We start from the raw sequence: 20,847 nt of genomic DNA on the forward strand, positions 1-20,847 counted from the left end.
AACGCCTTAGAGTACAAGTAAAGAAATTATATATGTGCAAGAAATAAAATACATGGTGCCCAATGAATCCTAAATAAGAAATGCAACATTCATTAAGGATAAATAAGCCAATAAATAATATTTTTTAACTACACCTCTGTCAATTTTATAACTTTATAGAGGTTTTATTGAACAATGTAAATATACAAGTAAATTCTGAAAAATAATCTAAAGCGATGTTTTTTTTTTCAAAATGCATTTCAAATGCTTTTAGAACCAAAAAATATTCGCTTATTTTAAAAACACTTCTAAACATACTCTATATTGATAAGCGAGGTATAACTGCTACTTAAAATTCAAATACATCCCTTAAAAAAAAAAAAATCAAATATCATGAAAAGACTAAAAGAACAAATGACTGGTTATAATAAAGCATAAGACTTTAATACAATGACAATTTTTTGTTAAACAAAACCATAAGGTATAAAGTTTTGAATCTCAAATTAATATTTTTTAAATTTATATATCTGATGAAAACTGTTATTAGTATTCCAAAAATTTCATTTTACACTCCTCACAAGTGTTTTTTTTTTTTTTTCTAATTATAAAAAATTTGAAATTTTTTTTTTTAAATGTCGATAACAATTTCCTATCTATGATTCGGAAAAATTTCTCCTTAGTTACGAATAATGTCAATAGGATGGCGCACTTTGATTGAAGTGATGCATTAAATGACACAAATGCCCATTTCCTCCTTCCCTAGAAGTGATTTTGAGTGGTTGTTCAAAGAGCTACCCACCTTCTCAATAAACTCAAAAGACCTTAAAACCAAAAGAAAGCATTAAATCAAAATCACTGATGCTTTCAGCCTACTGATGTTGCATCACTGATGTTGCACCTATTGATGATGCACCTACTAATGCTACATCACTGATGCTCACCTACTGATGCTGCATATGAAAACCAAAGAGTTGCAATACTGCCCAAAACAACAGTGAAAAAAAAACATATATATTGTTCATTGGATTTGCTTTTTAATTAATCATATATATTGTTCACTAGATTACCTTTTCCACTATGAAGTAATTTAGCTTTGTAAAAAGCTATAGGCATATATTAACTTAATTGCATCATGTTTGCTCCACTAACAATATGTTTCTTTGTTTTACATATGTAATATTATGGTTTCTTTGATAGATTATATGGCCACCTCACGTAATTGGAATGATCATGACGAGGATGTACTGCTTACCATCCTTGAGGAGATGGTAGTTAATGGTGTTAGGTGTGAGAACGGCTATTTTAAGGCTAGTACATTTGTAATGGTTGCCACCAAGATGAGGGAGATGATTCTGGGCATTAATATAAAGCCAAAGCATATACAAAACAAGCTAAAGCGTCTAAAAGAAAAGTATTCCTCTGCATATGACATGATGAATACCTCTAGATTTGGTTGGGATGACGAAAAAAGATGTGTTGTTGTGGATAGTGACGATGTACTTCAGTTGTGTGTAAAGGTACATTTTGTTTCTTATTCTTTTTCAATTAGTTGCTTTAAAAGTCATAACTTTGATTTCTTTGGTTCTTATTGTAGAAACATCCTAATGCATCTTACAAACCAAATAAGCCATTTTCGTTGTATCCACGCTTATGTACGATGTTTGGGAGAGATCGAACCAAGGGTAGTATGGCTGAATCAGCAGCAGATGCAATTGAAAATATGGGATTGGAAAATGAGGATGATGATGAAACATTGAGATGCCTCCGACTTCACCTACCCCATCTCCTTCTATTGGTACATCCAGTGCATCTCAACCTATTAGGAAGAGGAAGAGGAATAAGAATAATGTTGATGCAAATATTTTAGTTGTTATCCGTGAGGGTTGGGATAAAGCAGTTACTGAAATGAAGAATTTAGGTGAAAGTTTTACTTTGAGAGAAGCGAAAGCCAGGTTACCTTCTCAGCTTCAGGCCATGGGTCTCCTATATGATCAGGTGCTGAGAATTTCAATGAAATTAGTGAAAGATACTGATATGATGAGTATTTGGTGTACCTTAGATGACTCTCACAAAGCAGATTTCGTTAAAATGTATATGGATGGCATCTAAGCATTAGGGGGTTTAGTATGATATGAACTACATCAACTTCTGGGGTTTAGTAAGACATTATCTTTCTTTCTTTTTTCTTTTTTTTTTTCTGAAGTTAGGACAAATGTTTAATTTGGGATTTCATGTTTAAGTTATGGATATTTCATGTTTATTGCTTTAGCAAGATAATATCATTAAACTTATATATTTTTCATCCTTGCATGGCAACCAATGCCATAGACATCCAATTGTCTCACAACTTAACTTATAATATACATATTGTTTGACACAATTTGCATTTCAATGTGATGACGAAGAGATGAAAGCAGATTGTGTCAAAGATTTCAACATAGTCATTGCATCAACAGTTGTTCTACCATGCCAACCTCTTCATATGTAATTCATCACATATACATAACCATATACATATTGTGGCTACACTACCACGTACCAAGTGCCAAGCCAATGGCATGCTCTCACCCTATTATTTTTTTAAATCACATAAAATTAATTGATGTATTATCCCACTAAATTAATTATACGAGCAACAGAGTATAAATACATGTCTCTTGTTTTCTGTTATACACGGTACGAAATATGAACATATCCAAGTATAGTGTACAAAATATATCATAGATAAGCAGCATCATGAAGAAGAAGAAGAAAAAAAAAAATGTTCCGTCCCGACCCAAACATTGTACCAAACAATAGACGAAACAGGGATAACATTGTACCAAACATTTTGGTTCCGTTTCGTCCTACGCTTACCAAACACAAAACAGAACAACTCTCTCATTCTGTCATGCGCATACCAAACATCACATGGAACCACTATTCCGTCCCGTCATGTCCCTTCCCGTCCCATCCCGTCCTGTCCCGTTCCGTCCCGTCTGCGTACCAAACGGCCCCTCAAGGAACAACGCCTTAAAGTACAAGTAAAGAAATTAGATATGTGCAAGAAATAAAATACATGGCCCCCAATGAATCCTAAATAAGAAATGCAACATTCATTAAGGATAAATAAGCCAATAAATAATATTTTTTAACTACACCTCTATCAATTTTATAACTTTATAGAGGTTTTATTGAACAATGTAAATATACAAGTAAATTCTGAAAAACAACCTAAAGCGATGTTCTTTTTTCAAAATGCATTTTAAATGCTTTTAGAACAAAAAAATATTCGTTTATTTTAAAAACACTTCTAAACATATTCTATATTGATAAGCGAGGTATAACTGCTACTTAAAATTCAAATACATCCCTGGAAAAAAATAAATTCAAATATCATGAAAAGACTAAAAGGACAAATGACTGGTTATAATAAAGCATTAGACTTTAATACAATGACAATCTTTTGTTAAACAAAACCATAAGGTAAAAAGTTTTGAATCTCATATTTTTAAAATTTATATATCTGATGAGAACTGTTATTAGTATTCCAAAATTTTCATTTTACATTTCTCACAAGTGTATTTTTCTTTCAAATTATAAAAAATTTGAAATTTTTTTTTCTAAATGTTAATAACAATTTCCTATCTATCATTGAAATTTTTTTTTCTAAATGTTAATAACAATTTCCTATCTATCATACGGAAAAATTTATCCTTATTTACGAATAATGCCAATAGGATGGCACACTTTGATTGAAGTGATGCTTTAACGCAATGACACAAATGCCCCTTTCCTCCTTCCTAGAAGTGATTTTGAGTGGTTGTTCAAAGAGCTACCCACCTTCTCAATAAACTCAAAAGACCCTAAAACCAAAAGAAAGCATTAAATCAAAATCAATAATAAAGCAGGAGGGTCTCTCAGGTCAAAGGTAACCCTCTCTCTCTCTCTCTCCCTCTCGATAATTTTGCAGAAATTTAATTTGGGGATTTTTCACTGAGGTGATTTTATGATCTAGGGTTTGTTTGGTTGAATTTTTGTTTGTGAAGGTGATGGCGTCGAAACGGATCCTGAAGGAGCTGAAGGACCTCCAGAAAGATCCTCCTACTTCGTGCAGCGCTGGTATGTCTAGTTTTGAATCCGATCTGATTCCTTCTGATGCTGCTTTTGGTTTGTGTATGCTGATAAAGTTTTAATTTTGTGTTTTGGGTAGATTTTGGCATCTGATTTGACCTTCGATTGATGCTTGCTTTTGAATTTTTTATTTTTTTATTTTTTTTATAACCCAAACCAGTAAATCTGTGTAAAAGCAGCAGTCTTGCTCTTGACAGACTTTGATCATTTTATCTCATGCAATTTTGTATTTGTCGAAAATTGAATGAAACTGTATTTGTTTTCGAAAGTTGGTCATCTGAATTGCATGGCTAAGAACTATTTGAGAAGAGGTATATGATAGTGAAGGTGCTATTGTGTGGTAGTTGCTACTTGTTACCCATATACCCATTTCCCTGCCCGACCCACCATACCGAATTGGGCAATAGATGACCCATCTAGCATCTTGGTTATAAATGGGTAATTTCCAATTTAACAAGGTGTTAAATCTATAGTGGTGGTCTGTAAGGACACACTTAACATCCAAAAGGGAAACCTTTACGGTTTTTGGGTGATCCTTATTTTGAGTAACTCAAAATCACTGGGTCCTGCAAGTCCACCAAGGTGCTAAAGCGGTTTTTGGTGGGAGTTTCGTTATTCTCATGCTTGTCGATGGTCGCAAAGACGGAGTTGTTAGACATTAATGTTGTTAGAAAGCCTAAAGAAGAGGAAGGTTAGGGCACTCAAAGAAGTTGACTGGTAATTTGAAGTTGGAACAGTGTTGAGTATTTGTTTTCTGATTGTTTTGAATATTGTTTAGGTAAAGCGGTCATTGCGTGGTTGTATAAGTTGTGGTGGGAAAAGACGCATTCTTATTTTTCGTGGTAGGTGATTAAGTATTGTCTTGGGGTTTCTTGTTCGACACTTTATCTCAACAGATAAATGGCATTACTCTGGAAACGAAGGACAAACTGCCTTACGTTTCAAATTTCCCCCTTATGACAGTCTACTGCATGGATTAATTATAGATATTTCTTCTCTTCTGTTAGCTGGATATATGCTATATCCAGAGTAGACCTAGACCTACCCACCCTAACAATGGGTTAGGTTGGGTATTGGCATTAGATGTAACTGCAAAGTGAACGGGAAGCTATTAGTGAATCCCGCATATGGCCCACCCTAAAACTTCCCATTTTCCTCCTAAGTGATATTATTTAACTGAACGGACTATAAACACATATTCGTTTACTGGTTTACTTTGAAGATTAACATTACCCTCTTATATATGGCTTATCTTATAAATGATAATAATTTATTTTTTAGTTTCAAATAACTTGACTAGGTTAGATTGTTTATGTTTATCATCATTTGTATTACCATAATTTTTGTCATTGTTTATGTTTAATCCACTTAACGGCTGCAAGAGTTCATTATGTTGGGAGAATATGGACTAAGTCTCTCTCATTTATAGCCACAGCAGTCTACCTACTGTGATTAACGAAATTATGTGCAAGTGTAACCCTTCATTTCTTCTAGGCTATTAGAACTCTCTTTGTATAATGTTTTCATAGTGAATGGCAACTTTTGTCTGCTTTTTCAATTTTTTTTGTTGTTAGAAATTTACTGAAACTATTCGATAAAAGACTAACGACATTGTTCTCAGCAGATATCCAATTTGATTGCCTTTGCTCTTATGTATATCTTTAGGCCCAGTTGCAGAAGACATGTTCCACTGGCAGGCAACAATAATGGGTCCTGCTGACAGTCCTTATGCAGGTGGAGTGTTTCTTGTCACTATCCATTTTCCTCCAGACTATCCTTTTAAGCCACCAAAGGTACTTGCTGGCTTTCTATTAATTTCACATCGTATACGCACAAGTTCCTTTCTTTATTGCTCTGCTGATTTCGTAATTGAATCAGAATCCTTAGTATCTTGATGTCAAAGAGTTGAGTACCTCATCTGGCCTAAAAAGTTGGAAAGACGTCAATCATATTCTTATGCTATCTTTCTCACACATATGATAACCAATTGAATAGGCTTATGCCTGGGAAAGATGACCATATCCTGAGCCACTATGCCTTGATTGATTGTAATTTCTTGAACAGTAATACATTAATTAATTGATGAATGATGCCTAATGTATTTTCCATATCTCATTGAGTTGATTTCATGATACTAGAAATTGACAATTGTTCACTAGCTTATTAATACTGAAGTAAATGGCATCCTCATTTGGAATGGTAACCTGTTCGCATTACTAGTGGCTGTTCTGTAAATGGGACTCCACATGGTTCACATGTGGTGTTCCTGTGGTAAATTATGATGTAAACTAATTACAAGAGCTACTTTTACGGACCTTTTAAGTCCTATGGGATATCTGGTTTAGTTTGAAAGTTCGTTGCTAATAGACACACTGGCCGAAGTCCATATTGGATGTTTTAAAAGTTCCAAATTTTGATAAATGACTAGGAAACTGTGAAATTTTGCATATTGGTTGTTGTCATAAATACTGTTATGTTGGCTTTTCAAGATCTTTTACTTCTACTATTAGAACTTATTAAAGATTTTGTTCAACTGTTATTTCGTTTATCTTTTTGCTACTTACATGTAATTCTGTGCTATTTTTTTTATGTTTTTGCAGGTTGCATTCAGGACAAAGGTGTTTCACCCTAATATCAACAGCAACGGTAGCATTTGCCTTGACATATTGAAAGAACAGTGGAGCCCTGCCCTGACCATATCCAAGGTAAATGCTTAATACCTTAAGCAGGATTGCTTTCTTCACGAATTTGATTGTTCTACAGACACTAGTTTCCCCTACTGAGTTCTACATATGACTCGAAGTGGTTACATCAGTACAGGAAAAGCGAATCACTAGTGATGAAACTTGGGGTTTTTATATGATCCTATGCCATGATTTTGGTGGACTCCATTATTATTACAATGCCCCTTGTGATTTATATCTTTTGATTTTAATTTGCAATTTTGTTACTTCTGAAATTTTACAAATTAAAGTTTGCAAACATAAGAGCTCTATGAGAAACAAACAGCACAAGTCCTTTATCGGCCAGAATAATTTTTGTTTTCTTTTTCTTGTGACGAATCATCACTTGTGCTAATTGTACCAAGAAATTTCCATAGTGAAATACTCATTGATCTTGGGGATCCCATTGCCTATTTGAATTATTTTGATGTGATGCACTGTGGCTTTTGAACTGTTATGATGTTATGCACTGAACAGGAAACAATGTTTGATCAGATCTGCCATACACATTGAAACTGGTTTGGCTGGAAATTTCTTATATCTGGGTATTAATATAGTTGATGCAATCATATGTCCTTCGTGTCACTGAAGCACAGGCACTGGTTTCACTTTCATGTTTCAGGTGTTGCTCTCGATCTGTTCACTGTTGACAGACCCAAACCCTGATGACCCTTTGGTCCCGGAGATTGCCCATATGTACAAGACTGACAAGAACAAGTATGAGACCACCGCAAGGAGCTGGACTCAGAAGTATGCTATGGGTTAGTCTAGGCGATGCTAGGGCCGTGTGAAGGAGGGCTTCTTTTCCTGTGGCAGTATGATCATTTGATCAGATGTATGAATGGATGTGTGTTCTGTTCCTTACATAAGCGGACCAAAAGGGAGAGTTTACTGCCCTCGGAACACTATATTGCTTTCGAATTGTTTGTTATGCAAAAGTTTATATATGAGACTCTGAAACCATTCTCTCCCTCTTAACAAAGTGCTGCTGAAAATGAACTTCTTTGGCCCCTCCTAGAAAATATTTGTTCTGGCTTTTTGCAATTCACATTTTGACACATGCAAAATTAACTTGTTAGAAACGCAACAAAAGTTTTATGTGTGAAAATGTGATTGGCAGATAAGCAGGAATGTCTATTTACAATTGGAGGAGTCATGGCAGATAATGGCCACAAGAAGAATGAACCTGCAAGAATCTAAGTACGTTGCACTAAGTGTTAGTGGTTGAAGCATTTTAGCTGTTAAATTTGATTTACATGACTATTATATTTTTTTTATTTTTGTTTTAGTTTATTTTTGGTACCACTTTGTGTACGTGTTGTTGAAAAAAAAAAGTTGTAAAATAAGATGGAGTTAGTCAAGTTGGATAGAGCTTACCATTTGGCAGGGGTCTTTGCATTCAAGTTCGAATTTCCTTTGATCGATTTAATGCATTTATCCTACCAGTGTACGTTACGCTAGTGTTTTTTAGCAACCCCATGAGGAAGACTGGAGCTTAAACTCACTAGACGGACGTTGGAGGCCGAGTCCGCCTGAACAACCCTGGTCAGCTTCTTTCATCAAGCAACACAGCCTAGCCTAGGGACTTTCTTGGGTGCTCCGAAGTATCCAAGTATTCTAAGAGTTTTAACAATTAGATTTTTATTTAAAAATATCAAAATAAGATCTAATGGTTAAAATATGAGAAGTACTGATACAACCAGAGTGCCCATGAATTCAGCGCCTGGCCTAAGTCCCAACCCGATGTGATTTGAAACCTCCCAAAGTAAAAAAAAGTCCTTGGAATTCTTTATCCGTATCGAACAGGAATGTGTACTGTGTAGTGTTCATTTTGCAGTGGGCTTCAAAGGGGTTGGCCCAAATCCATTTTAAAGGGTGAGTTGCTTAATAGGAGGAGACCTAGATACCCCACCAATCAAAGTTATTTTTTAGGGATCAACTTGGATGTTACGAGAAAAGATAACTTTGAACCACATTATTACTAATCTATTATGAGGCTAAACTCACCTTCTTTTCCATTAGTATATATAATACCATTCAAAAAAAAAAAAAAAAAAAAAAAAAAAAAACTTGGATGTTACGAGCAACTTATGTCTTTCGATTCCCCAAAAACTAACCTCTAACCTCTTGTTTTTGTTGGGTAAGTTCAAGTTACTAGTTTCTACTCAATGCGAGCGTAGTTATAATTGTCAGATCGACAAGTTCATCGTGAGTTATAATTGTCTGATCGACAAGTTCATCGTAAGTTACGACGGATCGCAATCAGCTGAGTGGTGTTCCCATCAAAGTACGAATTCGTAACGAAGATGCACCTAACCTGGATTTAGTAAAGCATGCATGCTTTCATGGCATTTGGATGGTGTGATCGGGTGGGTAGGCCATTTCCATTTTTGTTGCCTTTTCAACCTCAAGCAACTGTTTGAGATCAGAAGTCCCCTCTGTCTCTTTGATCTTCCCAAATATTATGAACAATGACAGTAGCTGATCATGTGCCACTGCCAAACCAAAACCCTAGAGAGACAGTACACGGTAACTAGAATAAGGACTTACTAGAACTAGGTTTCCATCCACCGCGGCCTCCCGGTCTAATAATATAATGTTATGTGTGAATTTCTTTCTACATAGCATTGCATTATTAGACCGAAACGCTATGTAATGATAAACCTATTTTATGTAAGTTGTTTTCAGTAACTAGATGCGGTAAAACAAAACTAAAATTACTCAAAATCAGGATCCAGTTAATTAATGATGCATCAATTTTTTTTAGGCAGTTTGTGTCCTCCTGCGGCAAGTATGATACCAAGCGGATGAATAAAACATCACTCGAATTCAAATTGTGTAAATTTTTTTTGTCAATACACTATCAACATGATGCGTATCAATTTGTACACAAAACGACAATTCTGTCTTTGGGAAAAATGTAGGGCTGCAATCCTACGAAATAGTACTCCAATACCCTACAAATCCACAACTTTGTTTTCTCACAATTGTCATTTCCTCTTTTGAAAAATACTAACTTCTCTTTCAAATTGTGACTTTCAACTTTCTGTTTTCTTACATTTTTTACATAATATTTTTTAATATTGACACCGAAATTTAGCTTAAACTATGAAGCGATGGTAAATTTACAGAGAATTTCATACTTTTTAGAAAAAACTTTATTCAAATCAAAAACCTCTAATAAATTATGTTCTAATACCGTCAAAAAAAATTCTACTTTTAAGAGCCGTCAGTTCTCTTCCTTTTTTTAACCAATTTTCAACATGGTAAATACGTGCTACAAACAAAAAAATCCAAATGTCTTTAGGGAGACATGTCCTACAAAAGGGCTAGAGCCTAGGACCATGGGCCTAGAGAGAGATAAAGAGAGAGGGATACTTTGTTCCTCTCTCTCACGTCTCACTTTCTTTCTCAGACAATGTTGATTTTTTGGGGTTTTTTAACGGAAAAGGACTCTCGTTGAATTTTTTTTCAAAGGATTGGAAGATTTTATAATTATATGTATTTACTATATATCATACGATTAGAAATTATTTTAAACTTAAAATTTTAAATTTTAAATTAAATATAAATAGTATCTAATAAAAATTGAATGCACAATATACGATGAACAAACATGATTACAATATCTTAGAAGGATGTAGCTATTTTTAACATCTTTGTAGCGTTGAAAAGCCATCTAAGTGCTCCCCCACAATAACCCTTTCAAAATAAAAAATAAAATAAAATTTGAAAAAGGAAAGAGATTTGCTTCTCTCTCCCTTTCAAAAGGAAAAAAGAAAAAAGAAAAAAGAAAAAGAGATTTGCTTTATTTTTTTGTTTGGATTCGAATTAGTCGGTTCAAAGTCAAAACACAGAGAGAGCCTTGAAGAACATCAGAAGCGTCCAGTGGACCTAAATGGTGGCGGTGCTAGTTTGGAACCAATCACGTGAGGACACTTGGAATCCTGCTTCTATTTGTTAATTGTTAAGTGAATTTAACTCACCAAGCCGTTAATTAAGTGTGCGAGAAATGCTCATGGGCTCTTTTAAAAGTGAGGACTTTTTATAGGTTTTGTGCAAACACATAATTTTAAATTAAGTTTCGTGTCAACATTATAAAAATATTGTTTAAAAAATATGAGTTAACAAAAAATTGTGTTTTTAAGGGAGTCTCTTTGACATTTCTAATAAGTATGCTCATGTCTAACATTGGGCATGTTATTGAGGATTCCATGGTGTTGCTGCAATGGGTGATCGGAAGCGGTTTCACTCGTGTACATTGACATGCTAATCGCTCATCGTTTTTTTTTTTTTATAACATCAAGAAAACAATTAATCTTAACTTAAATAAAGTTCCATTTTTGAAAAGGAAATCAATTTAAGTCTAACTACATGCTAATACCGTCAAAATTATACATGCAATGACACAAAATAAAAAGTGAGTTCTTAACATATACACAAAATACAAAGTGAATTCTTCACATGACCGAACGCTTTTACTTAATGATATTATTTTATTTTGCAACGAGATGTTGGGGACAATATAAATTCTTTACTAAGTATCTGGCAAGCTCGTACATTATACAATCAAACAAGAATTCACTTGATTAATGTTCTAAACTCATGACCGACATTGTTTTGGACGATAACATCTCTCCTTAGATACATTTAACCTATTAACAAATCGCGTTACTCGAACCGAATGGTCTAAAGATCAACCTCACTAGCCGGAAACTATGGAGGTCAAGAACCATGGCCTGTGTTGGTAACCCTTGAATTTAATAAGGTTGAGTTCCCAATAATAACATAAGCAAACAGCCAAATGAAAGCTTAGCTGTATCTTAGTGGCACAGAGATCATGTTTTTCCATGCCTAAAACCATTGTACTTGTAAGATTACTTAATTCAAATTAAATTTGACCAAAAATTATTTATTTATTTATAATCTTTCACACTAACATTATTTAATTTCAGCATGCACGTGGAAAAGCTTAATGCAGAATAGAAATTCAGAAAAAGAAACAAAAACCAAAGTCCCGGCAAACTAGTCGTGTTTTAGGAGTTGGAAAAAGACCCTGGTTATCAGGTCTTTAATTCCTACTTTAATCACAATTAGTAGGGTTCTTTTAGGAGGGCTGATTGTCTCTACTGAGGACAGGAGTGACTCCCAAGCTGGTGACCTCCACTCAAAGATGTAGTGATGTGGCCATTGTCGAGCTCGGTCTCCATTTCTTAGCAGTTGGTGAAGTGGACTTACACTAAAGTTTGGTTAAACTATTAAGGGATATTATGGGCTTTATTAATCATTTGTTTCTTCTAATCTAATCATTTAATCATTTGTTTAATACCTAATCATTCTTTGCTGATTTCCTTTAATTTATCTGCCGCATTACAATAATCAAATATGGGTTTTAAGGGAAGATATTATGATAAACTATTAGATATTTAAATGGCAATAGTATATGTAGGAACAATTCCTTGGGCTTGTTTGAACAACCAGTTGCGCGGAGCAGAATCCAAATCACAAGTTGTTTACAATAAGATTACACTGAATGTTTTTTCGTCAAGGTGCATATATATGATTTTCAGCTATTGATCTATGTGATACCACTTGAAATTCATAGTCATACACGTGACATGAACAAGATTATCACTAGCAGTCACCATCCCCATGCATACATCCTCCTCCTTTTTTGAGAGATTTTTTAGTGGAACAATCATACTGTTCTGTAGTATTATTCACACACGTACAATAATATCCATGGGTGGATGTCAAAACTAATATTTCACAAGCGTAATATTTAGAAAATTAATAGGTAAATACATATACATATATATATATTATATTATAAATGAATTAGTAACATCACGTGCCCCGTCACAACACAAAAGAAAAAAAAAGTTGAGACATTATTATTGTTTTCTATATGTATATATATATATATATATATATATATATATTATTGTTGTTGTCACAAATCTAAACTTTTGAGTGCATAGTGACAACAACAACAATAATGTTGCTCTTCTCTTTACACATCACGAAAAGGGAGTTGATTTCAAACACTTTTTTTGAGTCTCTTACAATACCTTTTTATTTGCAGTCATCAGATTGAATATCAAATAAAAACAACACACAAGATTAAACAAGTGTGGGTAGGAGGATAAAACTTGTGTGTTGTTATCATTTCTGTATGGTTTTGTGTAAAAATAAACTTATTAGAAGTAGTGATAGAGTACAGATTAGATTTTTTGATAAAAAAAGAATAAGGGATTAATTTGAAATAGGGGGAGGGGGGGGGGTAAATTTGTTGTTTAAAAAATTACTAACATTGGTTGTTCAACTTATATACACTTCATGAATAATTAACTCCATTTAAATACAATAATAATTATTATAATAATACAGTACAACCTCTCTAAAGTAATATAGAAATAACCTCCTTAAAGTTATAAAAACATTCTGGTCCTTGTTATGTAAGGAATAAACCCTACATTGTAATAAGTTATAACTTTTTTTGGTCCCATCTTAGAAAAACACGCCTTCATGTAGTTATAATTTTTGCTTCCAGTTGGGGTTTGATTTTATGTTTTTTTTTTTTTTTTTGCACAACTAACACGAATATCATCAGTTCATTGATTTTTCGTATTGACCCTGATGGCATGGCTGATTTGATAGAGAAAAAAGGGTAGGTATTCAACACCCTTTATATACACAACGGGGCCTTGGGCATCAAGGAAAGAAAGTATATATATGCAATAAATAAAATAGGATAAATTAGGTTAGCATCTCTCATTTTTCTTTCCATTAATTGAAATCTTATTCATTTTTTACTTTAGATTAAGGTCCATTGACTTTTGTTCACGTCATTATTTGAATATGAATTATTTACATGCAAGCCTATGTCAACTTCAAAATTGAAAAACTTATTAATCATTTTCAAATATATCCTTTTAGCAGTTTTCATATATTTCTATGGGTTTCCTGTAGGAATAGTAGTATTAATAATAATAATAAATAATAAAACAAATCAATAACAAAACCATGTACCATAGTAATAATTTGTAATTACCGGAAACAAAATTTTTTCTTTGGGACTTGGGAGGAAGAGGTAGTGGGGTTGATTCCCTCTCAAGCACCATGATTGTCGAATAGTAACAACCCAAACTAGACAAGTACATCTAGGTATTAGTGCTAATTAATTGACTTGTATAAGAACATTGGGATACGGTTAATTCGCAATAAACCAAAAACTAATAATTAATAATAATTTGTCACTCAGTATTACGGTCTGATGGTATTCTTCTTCACTTGAAAATGAGAGGTCTTAAGTTCGAAACTCGTAGATGGCGAATTCGATACCAAATTAGGCTGCTCATTGTGTGGCTTAGCCGAACTCCCGCCTCCCCTTAATGTAAAAATATCGATTTACTAAAAAAAAAAATTAATAATGGTTAAACCTAGTTAACTAATACTAGTACTCGAAGTTGTCTATATTTTCGTTTGGTGATGCTAGAAATATCACTTTTGTAAGATTATATGATGTGACGGTAATAATTGAATCATTAAAAAAGTAATCCAGCCATTAACCACAACATCTTGTAGTTTCCCAAACATAATCTAAACAGAATGGTTTTTATAACATTTTTCTTTTTCGTGGCTCAAAAGAACGTATGATTTTGATTAACTAGTATATATCTCTAGCATAAGGTTAAGAAACCGTACAAATTGCAAATATAAAAAAAAAATATGTTTGGAAATTTCGTGGTTTGAGAACCCAAAAAACATCAAACATCAAATATATGATTAGTTATATGGAGCTTAGAGACCAATAACATGACCCCTCTCTCTCATGTATTTGTCGAATCCCGTGTAGTCTTTGCTAATTGTTTTTTTATCTATGGTTTCATACGGTTAGCTCCTAGTTAAGCGCGGCAAAACTCCAAGAAACCCACAACTTTTTTTTTTTTTTTTGTTATATTATTTTATTTTTCAAAATTTGATGATGTGAATCCAAATGCCCAAGTGCGCATTTCTTCTTAAGCATCCATTGGATCGCAAAACACAAGTCTCAATATATCATGGAAGGTAGGCACACATAAAGCTAATGTGAGTTTTTGTTGGTAATTTTTGTAATAATTTTTGCAAGTTGCCTAATCTTGAAGATTTATAGGTTTTGGTGTTTAATTTGAGTACCTTTTAGCATACGTGTAGGAAAGGTTTTACTTCCACTTTAATCATAACACACATATATAAAAGAGGTTTAATGAGAAGACTGTTATTAGCAGTACAAAAAGTTATTTTGCATTACTCTTTAATAAGTCTAGGGCATGGAAACTTACATGAAACAGACCCTCGAAACAAACTCATTCGGGGATGTAAGCATTTTATTGGTCTTTTATGTTAATCTTATACACAACATATTTATAGAGAAAAAAAAAACCTTAATAGTGGATGGTCTTGCTAAGTTACGCCTTTCATTTAGTCTAGAAAGTGTTTGTTTTTTACACCACTATTTTCTCTGTTATTTTTTATGTGTTAAATGATTAGTGTCTAACGGCTTTTAAAACCTTGTTTATACCTCATGCAAGGGACAAGGTTAGTGTTTTTTCAGTTATGTTAATGACAAACAAAAAAGAAAGTACAATACTATTAAAATCGGCCGGGGGGACAATTCTTTTCTTGGTTATATGTGTTATAGTTTTTACTTGAATTTGGTGTCTATATTGTTGAAACAAAATTTGTGATTGTTTTTTATTTAGGTAGCCAAATGCCCACTTTGTTGCCAATATTCTTTATTATATATGTAGACATTGCAAATTTTGCCCGTATCCAAATTTTAACAATGATTAGCACCCACTAATTTTGTTATTTAGTTGATAATTATAAGTGATTAGTACATGAACGAAAGTGTAAGCAGTACCAGCTGAGACATAATCCAAATTTGGTTACACAACAAAGCGGCAAATCATTGCAAATTGTCCAACTTTACATTCTCTTTTCATGTTAAAATAAATATGTCAAGGGGAGCCTAGCATGGTTTTGAACGCCCCAACCTATCAAGTAATTTTCTTTGTTTTTTTTTATTTATTTAGATAGCATGGTTTTAAACTATGTGGATAGAAATTGTGAAATTTAGTACAAATAGGAGAACGTATTGCTCTGGCCAACTTTGTTATGTCCATATCTAAGCAATTTTTTTAATCTCAAAAAAAATGTAAATTTAATCAAGCGCCCGACTTCTAAAAAGGAGGAAAAGCCTGAACTAGAGGGGGAAAGATGAGGAATTCGGGAAGGAGTAATGGTGAAATTGGTTGAAAAGAAGGGCCATGTTGTTTGTACCATTTGGTTCTTAGGCCATCTCCAACCGAAGGGTCCAGATGGTCAGAGGGTTCATGGGCCCCACGGAATCTGAAAGGGACAAAGGACTAGCCGCATGCAGCTAGTCAACCAGCTCGGGGCTAGCCAAAAATTCAAAAAATCATGTCAGATATAACTGACAGGAATGCATTTTTATTTAATATAAATACATTCTTGTCGGATATAACCGACATGAATACGTAAACAAAAATTTTGAATCCAACGGCTAGTTAACTAGCCGTTGCATTCAATTTTATTTATTTTTTTTTTTGGTTTTTTGGGCCTTTTTTTTTTTTTAATAATTCTTAAAAATTCTATTTTTTTTTTCTTCCTATAAATACCTAAACCATTCATTAAATTTAAGTTCTAATTTTTTTTGTTTTTTGGACTAGTTACTATTGTAGTTTTTGAATTTAAGTTGTTGTTGGATTTGAATTTAAGTTGCTGTAGTTTTTAAATTTAAATAATAAATTATGTTTGGCCTTATGGCCTTTTGGCCCTCGGTTGGAGACGGTTTTTTGTGACATGGATAAACTGAGCCCTATGACCCTTTGGACTTCGGTTGGAGACGGAGGCAAATATGACCATCTACTGTTCATTAAAATATTAATATCTTAAGGGCCAGAAAGCTCAAAACGAACTATTTAGCCAAACCTCGGTTGGAGATGATCTTAGGTTGTTCTGTCCTGTCTCCGAATCCCCAATCGTTATGAATGCATAACATTACAAAATATAAGCTTAATTATAGTTAAAACTCAACAGGAGCACAAACCATCTTTCTCCAAAGTTCTATAAAACAAAAGCCAAAGAATCGAAACCAACAACATAAAAAATGAAGTGGAAGAAAAAAAGACAGCAAGTTGCCCAATAAGAGTGGCTACGTTTGCGTTCAGAGTTTCATGCAACTGAGAAATTTTTATTTATGACGGGAACACGGATAATACATTATGTGTTTTTATATAAGTAGTGAAAGATTTTAATTTTTTAATTATTAATTTTTTAATACACATATCTCACCTTATATATAAAAACACATAATATACCGCTTCGTATAACAGTGACCCTGAAAAATCTCTCTATGCAACTAGTACTTGTAAATTGTCGGTCTGTATGGGAACTCTCACTGAAGTGATCAGACCAAATAATTAATTGGATATTAAAATAGGTGCTTTAAATAAAGTCGACTAATACAAAAGAAACAAGCAGGACGGCTTCCGTTGTCTGATACGTTGTTCGAGGACGGGTTAATTAGGCACCTCTGTCCTCCCCACGGTCACTCTCAGTCAAGCATCTTCAAAAAGATGGGCTGCCTAGCCCACGCTCCTATTTTTCAGCCCACCTTTTGTAATGGCTTAAATTACTTTTCTGCCCTTCCACGTAATTTTTACTATGAAAAGTGATATTCACCTCTCATTCTACCTTTTACACATCCTTGTTAATTTTTTATCAGTGATTTTTTTCAATTCATTCGATCCGACAATCAAAAATTGAGAGAAATGTATGAAAAGTAAAAATGGGTGTATAGATTACACTACGCTTTTACCATTTGTGGGTAGATGTTATTGTTACTCATAAAACAAAGTAATTTTGCACTCTTTCAAGTGCATTATTTAGAGTGCCAGATGACTTCGTTAGAGAGTTAACAACAATTTATTTTTTGATTTAGTTTGGTTAAGCATGAGGGGAGGGGGGGTCTCTATCAAAAGGTTAGTCCTTTCTAATCACTATGAGCAGGAAGGAAGTAACCTCCAATAGTAGTTGAGGCCAAACTTCTGCATCTTAGCTCTTTCTGATTGCCTCATGCGAGATGAGAATAAGGCTGCATCAATAGTGTGATGGCCAACCTTTATTTGTAGTTACGCTCGACTAATCCTTCATCTCTTGCCAGTTACTTTTTACTTTCAATTTTTTTTTACTTTTATGTATTGGTTTGCTAAGTTTCTTCAATAATATCATATCGATCTTTTCTTAACAAAATTTTATTTTTTATTTTATTTGTGTTATTTATTGAAAAGAGATCAAAATGAATGATCTTAACCGATTGAGTAACAAGCTATTTGCATTTTTTTTTATTAAAGAATCGATTTTCAATCCATATATAGTTACTAATACTATAAATAGCATTACCGCTATCGTATTTTCGGAACACATATATGTTTCACCAATGTATTAGTTAATAGGGTTCTAAAAGACGCTAGACACTAGTCAGATGGTAGGCTAGGGGCCTAACGCCTAGGCATACTAGGCGGATTTAAGTAAAGTTATCATATAAATGAGTGCCTATTTACACTTTAGAAAGAAAAGGAAATTTTTTGAAATGTCATATAAACTTATACACATTTTTCAATTTATCATATGAACTAAAATTTTAAGCGATTTGTCATATTAACTTTATGAAATCATTAATTTGTCATCTCACCCCTAACACCGTTAAGTTTTCTATCCAAAATAAGTCATGTGCCTCGTACATGACTTCTATTCAGGGTTATTTCTGACTTATTTCCTCCATTTTACAAGTTCTTTGATTCTCTTTAGTACAAAACCCTTAAATTTTGGCTAGTTAAAAAACATGTCGTGTTCGTTCGAAAAACTTATGGTGAACTACTAAAAAAGTACATTAGACTCACTAATATGGAGTTGTGGCTAATTGCAAGCTTTGAGAATTTAACATGGTCAATCATGGCCATCTCTTTCATTCCATTGCTACCCTGTGAAAAATATTTGTTTGCTCTGTCTCTCTCCCTACAACATCAAGCCTCTCTCTCTTCTGCCCCTGATCTCAATTCTCAGTCCCTCTCTCTCTCTCTCTCTCTCTCTCCCTCTCTCCCTCTCTCAATCTCAATTCGGGTAGCCAAGGTGTTGATCAATCAAACACCCTAATTTGGGTAGCGGGGTGGGCTTTGATCTGTCTCTCTCAACCTTAATTTCTCAATCTCATTGATGAGAAACCGTTCCTGCAGCGATTCGACATCCACCCAAACCGTTGAGGCCACCTATACGACCTGCAGGACGCCGCCTAATTCACATCCCGATTTTCCTCTCAATTTAATCTAAACCACAACGTCTGGACATCGCCTATCATCTAGGCACCCCCTAGGGCGCTTTTTGAACACAGTTAGTTAGATCATCCTTACTTCACCTATTTGAGATAAAAAAATTAAAAAAAAAAAAAAAAAAAAGATTATTGACACTTTTGGCAAACTATATATTAATTATTATATAATATTGTTATTAGAGTCCGACACACTAAATTTCATTGTATCTAACCAGTCTGGAATTTAATGACTTACATTTGTCCATGCAAGTAAAATTTCGTTAAAAAGTAGGAAGAAACATTCAAGTTGTAAAAAATTGAAAGAGGAAACAATGATTTGTATTAGAGGAAGGGTAAATATTATCATCAATCACTTTCGTATTAATTAAGTTGGGGGAAATGAGATGCATCTAGAACATGAGGATTGAGGGATACTGATAGTCACGAGTCTGACAGCTTTCATAAATATGTAATGCTCTTTCATGGCTTTTGCTTCTGCTAGAAAAAGACACTACTTTAATTTCTACTTGTTTATCTCTTTATTGTATCACCTAAATATTGTCATGTTATAAACACTTATCGCACTTCACTACTCTACTAGTCAAGTAGCTCAATATATTGAAGCCATTTAGGTTTTAGATATGCTTCTAACATTATATCAACGTCCGACAATCAATCATATATGCTTGAACGACTGTAAAACGTAAAAACTCATATAATGTTATGTTCTTTTTTCTAAACGACCTAATAATGGAGACATTTTTAGTAGATAATTATATCGTCACATGATGTTATCAATCTCAGTGTTAAAATATGAATGAATAACAAAGTTTAAATGTTACAGACGAAGAGTATAATAATACTAATATGACCATGTATTGTCTGTAAAATACCTCATAATTTTATGACCATATATGTGTGGGAAATTACCCTTTTTACCCTGCTATTTACTTTGTTTTCATTGAATACCACCTCCCCCACTTATTGCCTAATGAAACCATGCATATCCGTTTCAAGCATACAACGAGTGGAATAAAAACACCATCTTTATGATCCAACGCCTACATTTTTAAATGCATCACCCCTACCCTCCCACTAATTCCCCCACATATGAATTACCTAATTACATTTACGGCCAATAAAAATAAAAACTAACAAAAGTTCTACTTGTCGAAATATGACGATATCTATGCAATATAATTCAGTTGACGATCCTCTAATGTTCGAATCCTCAATCCGTCGCGAGTCTAACAGTTGAAAGAAGCTTTTCGCCGATCACCGTGAGGTGGACAAGGATAAAAAGGTTGCGGAGAAGGCATGCAGTGGTTAAGGAGATAAAAATAGGCTTATAAAATTGCCTTGTATTCGAGGTTGCCTGCCACGTCACATTTAGCTGTTAATTAAACAAAAAGAGAAGGTTAAAATCTTCAAATGGTAAAATAAAATCTAAATCATAGTACGTGCACACACAAGGTAGGGTCATAAATTCGTAACGCCATTTTCTTATTTTAAGTATTACGATGACGAAAACACCCCCACTGGTGAAGTCGGTAACCGAACGTTAAGCAGTAACTGACAAGTAACAGAAATTCAATGGGGGATTAACACCATTAATTAATCTTAATATTCAGTCAAAGTAGAACCCATATGTCCTCT

At 33.7% G+C, this 20,847-nt stretch overlaps 1 protein-coding gene and 1 long non-coding RNA gene across 3 annotated transcripts; one reads left to right on the forward strand and one right to left on the reverse strand.

The window, feature by feature from the left end:
- Nucleotides 1–708: 708 nt before the first annotated feature.
- LOC125479740 lies at nucleotides 709–17,368 on the reverse strand. The gene is made up of 3 exons (XR_007260215.1): nucleotides 17,358–17,368; nucleotides 14,413–14,417; nucleotides 709–834 (listed from the first exon to the last, which is right to left on the reverse strand). It is a non-coding gene; the product is annotated as an uncharacterized LOC125479740 (long non-coding RNA).
- On the forward strand, nucleotides 3,740–7,778 carry LOC103943739 (ubiquitin-conjugating enzyme E2 10). 2 transcript variants are annotated; one of them, XM_009354080.3, is made up of 5 exons: nucleotides 3,740–3,889; nucleotides 4,008–4,080; nucleotides 5,758–5,885; nucleotides 6,693–6,797; nucleotides 7,438–7,778. In XM_009354080.3, the coding sequence occupies exons 2-5, from the start codon at nucleotides 4,011–4,013 to the stop codon at nucleotides 7,579–7,581; spliced, it is 447 nt and encodes a 148-aa protein (XP_009352355.1). In that variant the 5' UTR covers nucleotides 3,740–3,889; nucleotides 4,008–4,010; the 3' UTR covers nucleotides 7,582–7,778. The 2 variants fall into 2 exon arrangements, with proteins under 2 accessions (XP_009352355.1, XP_048445455.1); XM_048589498.1 differs by having other exon boundaries at nucleotides 3,770–3,889; nucleotides 3,977–4,080.
- Nucleotides 17,369–20,847: the final 3,479 nt, after the last annotated feature.

Source organism: the organism of the source record quoted next, unplaced genomic scaffold, assembly GCF_019419815.1.
Source record: "Pyrus x bretschneideri cultivar Hongxiangsu unplaced genomic scaffold, Pyrus_bretschneideri_v1 Contig3, whole genome shotgun sequence".
Taxonomy (NCBI): Eukaryota; Viridiplantae; Streptophyta; class Magnoliopsida; order Rosales; family Rosaceae; genus Pyrus; species Pyrus x bretschneideri.